General features: G+C 43.6%; 1 protein-coding gene across 2 annotated transcripts in view; it reads right to left on the bottom strand.

The window, feature by feature from the left end:
• Positions 1-12,280, bottom strand: part of rev3l (REV3 like, DNA directed polymerase zeta catalytic subunit) — an 84,115-nt gene extending 71,835 nt beyond the window's left edge. For both annotated transcript variants that reach the window (XM_030047722.1, XM_030047724.1), the window contains exon 1: positions 11,217-12,280. In XM_030047722.1, coding sequence (XP_029903582.1) covers positions 11,217-11,355 — 139 coding nt within the window. In that variant the 5' untranslated portion in view covers positions 11,356-12,280. The remainder of the gene's footprint in view (positions 1-11,216) is intronic.
• Positions 12,281-12,549: the final 269 nt, after the last annotated feature.

Below are 12,549 nucleotides of genomic sequence, written 5' to 3'. Positions count from 1 at the left end.
AACATGCACTAAATTGCAGCTGAGATACTGCTGTGACTGGAGCAGATTACAGTGGGAGAACAGAGAGAGAGGGAGAGAGAGAGAGAGAAAGAGAGAGAGAGAGAGAGAGAGAGAGAGAGAGAGAGAGAGAGAGGGGGGGGATATAACGAACAGGTCTAGACAGAACTCCTCAAGGAAGAAAAAGGTTTTATTTCTGACGCCGGAGGGGAAAATGAATCCAAAAATGTAAAGTCGTCTCACAAAAGACAACTCGAGACAGTCATCAGACAGTTCTGATTAGTCAGTGGCTTGCCCTGGTCCCTAACAGCACAGACAGAAGCACAGAGGGGAGGGGGGAAATAAATAAAAAATAAAAACACAAGCTGTGCTATTTATAGACCTGGGCTTCCAGAATTTCCCCCTCCCTCCTGGTTTTAATAAGCCTGCCCTCAAACTGACTGTACATTGCAATGGAATTAAAGATTGATCAAAAAGACCCTTTGCTTCTCACTGCAGTCTCACATAAAAAAATCCTTTTGAAAAGAGGGACAGCAGAAAGAGGGGGGAGGGTATTGGGACTGCAGCTTATAAAAGAGTGGACACTTTGCACAGCTCAAGTGCTCCATCCTGTATGTCTAAACCCATAAACCACCCTTTATTTAAACCTCAGGGACACACTGAGGGACGCATCCTCCTTCACAGCAGTGCAGAGTCACAATAAATACATCTAAAACAATGGTAAATTTTTAACAAGGCTGCAGATGAATGAGCAATGCATTAATACTGCATGTATGGTCAAATCTATATATTCTTTGTGCTATAAAGAGCTTTGGATGAAAGAGTTTACCAAATAGCATATGTTACACCAACTGGATTACGCATCATTTGAACAAATTAATTGCTTGATCTACTTTCCACTGTGCCACAAAATATTGGTAGGAGTTTAACCTCTTCAGCTTCTCTCAGCCAGTGCTGAACTGTGAACTGAGCCCATTTCTTACCATCTTGTCTGATGGACTGAGGATTTTTTTCAGATTTATGTTTACTGACTACTGATAGCTATATGTTTATCATGCATGTAAATATTCCAACTACAACATGTGCTGGTGGCTTCATCACAGATGATGAGGCACAAAAATGACACCAGGTGCTAGTGAAGCTTTCACAAGATCACTGTGCTGTTTCCCTTCCACATGACCAGTGATGGCTGCCTTGCTCATGTCAGAGATATCAAATTAATTCACAGTTTGCACCATGCTCGTTTGTCTGTTTTAGGGTCCTTCGCCAACCCAGGCCACTGCAGCAATGACATAGCCTTAATACATGGTTAACACTCTACAGGTGAGCTATTGGGCGCCCCTCGTCATTTATTATATTTTAGATGGGTGAGCCATTTCTCAGAAAACTTGCATTTCCCATCTTGTGGCCTTGGATGGGATGTGCAACACTCAACTGAAAAAAATTCAGCGGCTTACCCCAAGTGTGAACAAAATCGAAATATGCTGCTTGTATCATTATATGATTTATAATTGTGATTTCTGAATGACAATAATCAGGGCTCGAAATACTTTTTTCCTGTTTTCTGCAAAATTGCAAGTTTTTCCAAAATTTTTTTCTGTAATCTGGAAAAAGTTTCTGCAAATCCCCAAGCCGTTATTCCTGCCCTACTATAACCTACCTAGCCTGGCAAAGCTAACAACAGCATCATACATGGCTTTGAATATCTTAAGAATGTAGTTTACATTGTGTGAATTAAAGACTGATTATTTCAAATCTCAATTCGGGACTTTTCTTTCTTGACGTGAGTTTCTGAAGGGCTCTGATGTTTGCCAACTTCAATGCATTTACCTGAGTTTAGCGGCTTCTTCCATATTTGGAGTGCTGACTACGATTTGGAGTGCTGACTACGTAAGTGTCACATGACAGCAAACCAGGAAGGAGAGCTGCTTGTTCCCAGGTAGTTTTACAACACGGAAAGTCTACCTGCGTCTTCCACACCAAATATTTTACGGGTATTCGCAAATTTTATTAAGTTGAAATCACACTGAAAACTGTTTATAACCATCTTTATTCTTTATTGGCCCTATTACAAGCCAGCTTGGGTGGAAAAGGACAAAATTACCTGGATTTTTTTTGCCTGCAAAGTTGTTTTAATTTTTTCTGCAATCTCAAAATTTTTCTGCAAATTGCAGATTGCAGGTGGGTATTTCGAGCCCTGATAATGAATGAATGAATGAATGAATAATAAATGAATGACAAACATGAACACACAGTGTACAGCATGGACAGTAAAAATCTCCTGTTCTACAAGTCAGAAGAGGAAGTCCAGAGAACATCAGGGGTGGACGGGAAAACCCAACTATTGGTGGAGCAGATGTATAGGTGGGTTTTGAGTTATCAGTGTATATTAACACATGTGAGTATGTTACTCTATTTCCTGCCATAACCCAGTTACTCACAATTATCTGGCTTCTTGTGCGCATGTAGACATAGTAAGTGTTATGCTGACCTCTTTGAACTTTTACCACAAACCACAGTCACTTCTGCTCACTGCAGGTCAAAGTGCAACTGTAATGCTCATTGGGTTTCCTAGGCATTATTAATATATCGCCACGAGTCAAATGGGGACATGGCTAAGTTGAGTCTATCCCCACATGCCTAACTACATGCCATCAATGTTCCACATGCTAATGATTTAGCATCATTTGTATTCTTAGTGGATGGTACAAACTACTTTAGTGTCATTTCAAAGGCATTATCATGCTAAATGTTTTGTAAATGGATGTGAAACTATTCCCAATTTTCCAGTTGCACAACGAGTTGATAAAAAACTTATTTGCTGAAGGGCTGTTCTATTTCAGTAAGAAAAGATGGCAGTGCTACCCCACCCCAATGTGCAGATACCTCTAATTCTATGGATGAGAACATAAATGGTTTGTTTGTCTTTGTGTGTGTGTGTGTGTGTGTGTGTGTGTGTGTGTTGTGCACGCACACACACACACACACACACACACACACACACACACACACACACACACGGGTCATTAACATCCATACGGAATGGCATAGCATGGCAGGTTCAAAGCGCCTGCCAAATTCTTTCATTCTTTTTAAACAAGGTCTTAATCGGCCTTGAAACACTGCGGCGTTCTCCTGCAGCAGTGCGAGTGGCCCTGGGGGAACTGAGAGTGGGAAGTCTCTCTCACAGGCTCAATGGATGAAACGGAGCCCCTCCTCTCTCTCTCTCTCTGCAGGGACAATGGGGCAGGAGGAAAGAGGAAGAGCTGAACACTGAGTGAGGGACCTGAAATGACCCAAAACCACGTGCCAACACTGGCCGCTCTCTTCAGACCACACAGAGCCACATTACACATACCTGCTTCGGAAGAGAGGTGCTGCCAGAATGGGACCCCATTACAAACCCCACTGAGCAACAACCCTCAGCAGGCCCCCCATTACCAGGCACTCCACATCAAACACTAGGTCTTTCATGAAGTTGCATCAAAAGAGGAAGTACTTCCTGCCCCCCAATATCACCAGTGGGCATCCAGCTCACCCTGGAGATGAACTAAATCACATTACCTCATTGGCAAAGCTGTCTGGCATGCAGCTCTCAGAGAACAAGACAACATCAATGCACACAGCCTTGCTCTGTCGCAGCCTGCATGTCCTAGTGGCCTATAATGCAGTTGGGGCAGGCATTACATTTTAATTTAGCTTTTAAGGACAAGCTTTTAACTACATGTGGCTGTCCATCAACAGACACAGCATAGCCTGTGGCTCAATGATGCCAGCAGAGAAATGAAATAAAAAGAGAGATGGGTAGGACAGGCATTCCTAGCCTAATCAGCAATCTTAAACTGTCATTTGATGATTGTCCTTAAGATGGGCGGCCTTTTCTCAGCTGGACAGTTATGCAGTGCAGTGGCCTGTCTGGCTTAAAACGTCAGTGGCTCAACCATCTGCAGAGCCTGGAAAAACCTGGCTGAACCACAGATGAAAAAGCTAGGGTCTGACAATAAAGCAAAACTGGCCACAAGCTCTGAATAGCAACTAGCAAGGGCAGAGTATGTCCCCAAGTGAAACAGAATTAACACTTACAAGCTTTATGCATTCCAACCCTGAAAGAAACTACACAGAACACTAACAAGAAAACATACAGATTATAAAACACTAACCACAATGCTTTGAGACATGGGCTACAGTTTAATTGAGCAACAATCAGGCACTAAAAACCATCCCACTCCTCAACCATCAGAACTGTCTGAATGCATGTGGAAAACACCATGTCACATGGTGGAGTACTTGGCATGCTGCAGGCTGCAGTATACATTATGGTCAGCAAGTAACAGTGCTCTCTGTAAGTCAAGTGCATGTACTCAACAGTTCTTTGGACATGGCAGCAGCAGAGCGGATGTGTATTGACTAGTAAGGGCAGAGAGTGCGTCCCCTATTGATCAAGCTGGTTGCTAGCCATGCCATATCAAACAGGGCAGAAAATGGTGCCTTCAGTTCAGACAATTCAGCAGGACAAGCGGTAGTCTGCTGAAAAAGATGAGTGGCAACAATTACAGAAAATCAGAGATACTTTTAATTATGCAGTGTTGAGGGTTGAGACTACGGGTTGGTGTTTTGGTGTGCATTTGTGCTCATTTTGGATTTCTCCATTATCTGAAAAGATGTCCCAGCTAATTAGCATGCAGCTTCACCTCTAGCTCACACACTCTGATCTTTTATTACCTGCATCCACATCACCGCTATTTAGCCGTGATGTTGGATATAGGTGCTTTTAAAATGGACAATTCTACATCAGAAGTTCAGAGCTGGGGTGCATGTTCCAGGTCTTTTTAATCCCAAAGCTCGAGAAATGTTGACATGTAACATTTGGTGTAATTACAACAATTACACCACTACTGACAAAAGAAAATGCTTATATTTAGTTTGGTGGTTGGACTCAGGCTTAGCCACATGTGACATGAACACACTGTGTTTACTGCTGCTGAGTGGAAGACCATTCATTTTCCTGTGCCCATGAATGTGACATGCTACAGGCGGGTATCTAGCCTTTGATTTTTCCTACTTTTTCCCCAATTGTGAAAAATGTATCATATGCAGTTGTATCTGCTTTTGCACTTCTTAAAAAACGTTCTATGTAAAATGGTATCTTTCCAATTACATCTTAAAGACCAATCATTTTTAAAAGGGTTCAACAGTCATTTTACACTTTTCATTTTTACACTAAAGGATCCACGCTGTTATAGTGTCGTTGAGCAAGACACTACATCATTGAATCAACAGTGGTAGCTGACCCTACGCTTTGGTCCTACCTGTGGAGGACAGAAAGTGAAGAGAATTTTTTTCTTTGGGGAATCAATACACTAACGTGAAAAAGTACAGTTGAAGTCAGCCTGCAAAATAAGGAACAGCTATCCAGTGGTGGAAAAAAGATATCTAAGAGTTACAGATGTTATATAAAATCAGCCGTTCCACTTGGCTCAGTTTGAATTGAGGTGGCAGAAAATGCATTCGGGACAAGAGTGCTGCTGCAGTGTCAGGCCCATGCCCTCAACAGCAACGCCTTCGGATACCCTCTGAGGGACCAGAGGGAGCTATTAAAGCCATCAATCAGATTGACTGGGTCTCTGCAGCAGCAAGGACACTGAGGCAGCTACTGTACAGGCAGAGCTCCTCAAGCAGAGAGGAACCAGCTGAATACTGCTCACATCTGGCTGTGGCCATTTAGTTTGTGTACTCTGCCTGCCAACCGCTTCTTTGACGCATAGCTCATTATCATTCAGAGGTTCTCCTCTATTCCAAAAGCCAAGCTGGGTGGTAAACTGGTGAAAGTGGATGGTAAAAGTTTGGGATGCAACAGCCACCGCAGCATGTGGACAGTTTTATATTCTGACCTCAAGAGACAGAAAGGCTGACAGACAGAGACAGGGAACAAGAGCAGGAAGCCCATCCACAGGGAAAAGGCAAACTACTTTATCTCACAACTACATGGGTCAACAAGAGCAGGTGATTTCCTATGTATTCAAGTCACAGATCCCTATTTAAACTGATTTTGCCCACAGACCCTAATATGAAAAGATATTTTGGTTGATGTTAAGTACTACTGTTGTAATTGTAACCATTTAGTTGTCACACTTAAAAACTGGTGGTAACATTAAAACAGTGTTTAAATAATCACTCACACTTTTAAAATATAACAATTTTAGTGAACTGGTGAAATCTATTCCTCATTTTGCTAGGGGCCACCTGGAAGCCCCTGGTCCCCACTTTGAAAACTACTGAGCTAGGGGGAAAAGTATTGGCACAAAGGTTATGATTGAGCCACAGTGCCATTTAGACAGAAGACCTGTAAATTACATTTTGGTACATTTGTATTTTAGACTAACTGATTGACTTGATAGGTAACTTTAGACTAATCAGTGATGAATTTAGTTAAAATTCCCATTCTAATGCCACATGGATCAGGCCTCAGAGGCTCATTAGCCATAGGCTATTCAGCCTCTCTGCACTGTAATCCACCACAAAAGGCCACCTGTGGTATCAAGGCATTCAGTATGGTCCCTCCCACATTTACATCTGATTCACTAAGGCCTGAGTGAAAAGGGGGGGCTGACTGCCTGTTTACTTTTTAAAGCCCTTCAGCCCTGCAGCGACTCTGTCTGGGCAAGCTTTTCTGAAACCAGAGAGCACACCGGAAATGCCTTGGATGTTGTAGGGCCCCTGCAACAGGCAACAGAGACATGACGGGCATGGAAACGCTACAAGCAAAACAGTACAGGAGAGGTGTTGCTGCTCCCTTGTACTGTGTGAGGCCTGCTAAAGAACTGGAAACCTATAAAGTGAAGTACAGGGCCCAGACAAGAAACACAATGAGGACACAATGAGGACACACTGTAGGTAACGATGTAAGAAATGGAGTGTGTGAGTGAGTAAGTGAGTCAGAGTGTGCAGGACAATAAAATGAGGTAATAAGGAAATCGTTAATAATGGAAATAAAGGCTCTCCCTGTAGTTTTCTCCCAGAGCTGTCCACCATGCTGTATTCATATACTTAGAGTAAGCACAACCACAAGGTGGAAAAATTGCCATCAGCTGCCAGGCAAATGCTATTAAATTCTGCTTAGTTTCACAGTCAGCACACACCAACAAAACCAAGAAAAAAAAACTTCCTGAATATTTATTATACTTAACAACTGAAGTGATTCTCATAGCTACGAGTCCCCAAATCCAAAATCCTGCAGAACAATCCTACCTCTAAGTTATCTTTTAAAAATCCCTGACAAAGAGCTGAGCCCCAATCTCTAGACAATAACATCACAGGTTGGGGATTAGTGAAAAGCGAAGATTACAATCCCTACAGTGACTGCAACACTCCTTTCTCACCGACAAGGCCTGCAACTCTTCTGTCTGACACATGACAGTAAACCACACACTCTCTGAGACAAACTTGGAAAACTGGGGAAAGTTGCACTCTTGAAAAACCATCAACAAACACCCATCACACTCTATCGTCAAGTAATTAGGGGCAACTGGAGCAACAGTTAGAGAATGATAATTGAGCCGGCTCAGCCAACAGGGAGAGAGGAAGGTAAACAAGTTATGGGGACAATGACCTTCTGCCTAATGAGCCACCCGGTCCTTTGAATCCGCCTATTATCCTATTAATGGATCCAGGAGGAATTCCTTTAGATGGCATTAAGGGTTCCCCTGGAGAGAGGTAAACCTGGGGGGAAGAGGGGGAAAGAGGCAGGCGAGGCCCTCACTTTTATTCCTCCCTGTGCTTCACTGCTTGACCCCTCATTCAGGTCAATTGGTCATGCAGCCCCCCCCACGCCCCCCGTCTCTTGCACGCATGCACACACATACACTCAAGAAAGCACGAGCAAAAACGAAAAACAGTGTACCTCCTGCTGTCATGGGACTGAACGCCTGTCAGTGGATCCAGGCCAAGCTTGTAGACATCAAGACTGGAGATCAGTGCTGTCAAACCTCAAAAGGTTACAGCGAAATACCAACACAGTGTGGGAGCGGCTGGCTGTTTACCATGCTGGGAGTTTAGTTTTCAACCGCCAGCACTCAAATCATGCAGGCCATTAAAACACATAATGTGATACTGATCATCACGAGTGCAGTTTTCACAGCAAATGGGATTCTCAGTGCTTTTCCCCCCCATCACCCATTTCCAGGAATGAGCATGTGTGCGTGCATGACCCAGGAGGCTGGACCACTGAAGGCAAACAAAAAGAGGGGGGACAAAGCAGGAAGTGTGGTGTCAAATTACTCAGGGATGATTGGTGGGAGTGTGCATGGCTTAGGTCAGGGAAGGACAGGGAATGTGCAGGCCTGGCGGTGAGGCAAGAGCCACATGGCAGAGATGCACCGATGACCGCACACACACCAGAATAAATACACTGATAAACACTGACAGACACAAGCAAAATTGCTCTCCCAGCTCTTCCCTTCTAGCCAGACGACCTTCAATGACAGAGAAACTGAGCATGAAGGCAATACAGGAAAGCGTTAAAAGTGAATTTCTACAACTCTTTATGAGTAGGTGTGGCCAATTTATAAGCAACAGGCCCCTTGGAGGCACACGTGACATTAAAAATAAAGAAAGACAGATTATCCTCTGCTTCTTTGTATTCCAGATGGTGATGTAATTTTACGTTGAAAACACAGAGCCTGAACTGTCTTTGCCTCGCCACAAGTGACACACAAACTGATAAGAGTTGCTTTACAACTATCCACTCTGCAAGGCATCCCACCATGGCCCACAAAACTTCATACATGTTTTTGTGTTGTTATTAAAACCCAAGAGACTGAACAAAAGAGAAGCAAATTGAACCACATATTACAGCAGAGCAACAATGCAAACTATTGTGTGTATGTGTGTGTGCATAGCTAAGTAAGCTCTAAATCAGCTAATGCTTTCAATATGTTTTATGTAGGCCTAATGGAGGAATGGCATCCTTTAAAGAGGCCGCATTTAAATGTTACCAATAAGATAGGATTTAAAGGGACTGACATTTTTGGAAGGCTGCGTATATGACTGTAGAAAACATCGCACAGCAGCGATGGGCCAAACATACACAGGCATTACTGTTCGATGACTGAATGGGGGAAATCTAGTATTGTTTAACTCTCTGGAAAGCCCATGAACAGGCTTTTATTTTGAAAGGTATTATTTCAACCATTGGTTAAAAAAAAGAAAGAAAGAAAGAAAGAACAGGGGAGGGCTTAAGGAAAGAAATTAATAATCACATCTTTTCAAATCACACCAATGGTGATATCACAAAAAAAGACCAACTGCATTACAGCTATACCCCAAAAATCACAGCCCTTCTGTGAGTTTATACAGAGGTCAGAAGCAAGTGTCCTGATTTAAAAAAAAAAAAAAAAAAAAAAAAAAAAATCCTCAAAGATAGATCACAGACTAGCTCCTGGTTACTACAAGAGAGATCTGCACTTCAAGAGAATTATCAGCACCTTTGGGAAATATCTTCAACCATTGTTTGTTTGAAGCTACTGGCTGTGTAATGAGCTAAAATCACTATTGCTGTTTTCCCTACATTTGCAAGTGTTTTTTTTCTGTAAAGCGTAGATTAACAACAGTGCTGCTCTCATTTCACATTTTCCCTAGCAGCAGTGGGTTTGTTGCTGTTGAATCAGCGTTGACGAGACGCCGGGTAGTCAACATACAGTCAACTGACAAGCTGTCACGGCTGCCTCTGCTACAGTGGGTGCAGCCCGTAATATCAATGTGACCGCATGTGAACGTGGGCTTTAGCAGAGAACCAAATTAGACCTGACACCGTCACCTGACCCACTGTCCTTCATTCATTTCTCTGCTCCAAATCCTTTAAGCCTGAATGAGCTATAGCCTGCTGTAGGCTGGTGCTGGGTTGATCTATGGCAGCACAAAGGCAAAAGCAAACCCTGGCAGAGCCTGGGTTACAGGTATGATTCCCACTTTCTCACTCAAGACTACCCCTGCTATTAATATATGCACTCCAGCTTGGCTAAGGTGTTTTGCAATAAAAGCATCAATCAAATAGAGGGGAGGGACAGTGGCAAAGGATTTGGCAAGGGTGTTGGTATTGTGCCATTGTGCACGAAATTATTCTTTTGTTTTGTGGCATGTGCACTGGATAACATCTATACCCTTAATGCCTGGTTTTAATGGCTTTATCAGAGATCAGTGGATGTTCCAAACCTTGAAGAATACACTTAAATCTGCACCTACTGTATGCATGGATCGTCTCTATAGCGCTCATCTGCAAGGCACTCAATGTACATACATACGGCCATTTGCAGTCTTCTTAATATGGATGCAGTGCACATTTACACACCAAGTATATTTCTGTACCGTCATACACTGGCTTGTTCAGCTCTCATATGTCTACCTCATTGTTATAACCTGCATATATATGAATGACATATTCATAATCGTTTAATTAATTCATAGTGAATGTACACCGTCATATTTTATTGTTTGTTGTTATTTTTATGCATGCTTACATAGAGCACAAAAATCACATTTTTTACAGAGTTCGCACACGGTTTACATTCTATTTTGTTTTTGTTGCTATTGTTTAAGCTCAAAATGACCTTTCCCTGCTTGAATCCTATGTCTTTCTCTGTAGCTACAAAGATTTAATTTCCCCATGGGGATCAATAAAGTTTCAGCTCATCTCTCCCTTTCTTCTATTAAGCTGCAAACGAAGGAGAGCTACAAGCGGTGGAGGCATGTTGCTGGTGTCCAAAAAAAATGCCACAGGTTGCCGCAAACACAATAAAAAACCACGGGGGATGGTGGCTGTGCTGCACATGGCAGATAGAGAGCACAAGTCGACCCAGAGGCTGAATGCCGATCCATGTGAGGTAAAAGTGCTCGCCACCCAGTGCGATGGTGGAGCAGAGAGGGCTGAAAACAAAGCAGCCAGGACTCCCGGCGCTGCAATGCAAATGCAAAGCAGTACAGGTGCGCTGCGTTGTGCACAGCTTGGCACTGTGTGTCAACACCCAAATCGTCTTCCTATCTGCCTTTTGCATGCTCGATGGTCACATTTCTTACAAAACAATACAGTTCAGACGTGTGGATTTGCAACCAAACCCCTACAGCCGCTTAACCGCGTGGTGCGCTGCTGCTGCCCAGCGCTGCAAAGCACAAACACTGTAAATAATAAAGATTAAAACACAAGAAGCAGAGGAAAGAGATCTGACCTGCAGGTGTTGCCCCGAAGATCCGCACCACCGGCACTTTCTTCGCTTCGCTCTCTCTGAATTCAGAATAGCAGACGTCCAAGTCTTTAACAGGACTGGCCAGGTAGTAGTCTGCGGTAACGATGCGCACAGCAAACATGACGGCTGTGCGAGAGGAGAGCCAAAAACTAGGAGTCCATGCGAGGCACAAAACCGTGGCGCCAGTCGGTATCGGGCGACGGGGAAGCTGTCACGGCGAGAGAACAATGACGAGGGAGAGGGGAAAGCCGGTTGTGTCCCATGAAAACCGAACAAAGATTTCCGTCTCTTCAACACGGGGGTGTTTGGACCCGGAGGTGCAGCCGTTTGCTCTGGCCGGATAGCTAAACACGACGACGGGTAATCCGACCTGCAGCTGTCGGGTCCATACTGTACTTGTAATGCTGCGCGTCCCGTGGTTTCGCTCCGGTCTTGTATTATTTCTCAATTAACAGGACGTGTGCCAGCAAGGCTTCCTGATGAAGTTACCGTCAAATGTTCCCAATCACGACACAGAACTAGTCCCAACCAGTCTCCTCTTATCAGACAGCCACACAGTAGTTGTGCTTCTTCCATAACAGGCTAGCCCACGTTAGCTAATCTACCGATACGTGCTGCTGGGATGTACCCAGCACTGTCAAGCTAGACAGGACGCAAACAGATGCTGTTTCCGGTCAGAGCGTCCAGAATAAACCAAATACTGATTAATATAAACACAAAGTCCCCCTTGTGAAAATAAAGGACGAATTTAGAGTGAATCACATCTGGAACACCTGGTAAAAGTTAATAAATGGGAGCCTCGGTACTTTGTTTGACGTAAATTTACAAAGTACAGCTATGGCTAGCGAGCTAATCGAGTTTCAGCTCGACCGTTAGCTATCTAACTGACAGCTGAAAAAATGAGAAACTACTTTCCTCTCCTTTTCCCTCGTTGCGTATTTAGCTGAGACATCCTCAACCCGAAATTGTTTTTATCCTGGTTTCTAGAGTCACATAATAGAGTGGTATTTCCTGGAAGTTCCTCGGCAGTAATAGCAGCAACATAACCTCCGGCAACCAAACAAAATTGTTTCCCGTTAGTCGGATGTGTTTTCCGCGGCGAGGCAGAACACGGAGTGAAGCTGCCTGCGCGATCCGCACACTTCCGGTCTGTCTGTTTCCAAAATAAAAGCAAGCACTTGACTACATGAAATGCCTGTGTAAAAACTTAATTTTGACCCTGGAGTGGGGGAAAAAATCCCCTTTCAAATGTTACAAGACACCTGTCTGTTCTCCACTGCATAGCTGAATTTGGGGTTCAGGCCCATTTTTATCT

This window comes from Myripristis murdjan, chromosome 24, assembly GCF_902150065.1.
Source record: "Myripristis murdjan chromosome 24, fMyrMur1.1, whole genome shotgun sequence".
Taxonomy (NCBI): Eukaryota; Metazoa; Chordata; class Actinopteri; order Holocentriformes; family Holocentridae; genus Myripristis; species Myripristis murdjan.
This window is presented reverse-complemented; position numbering and strand designations above follow the sequence as displayed.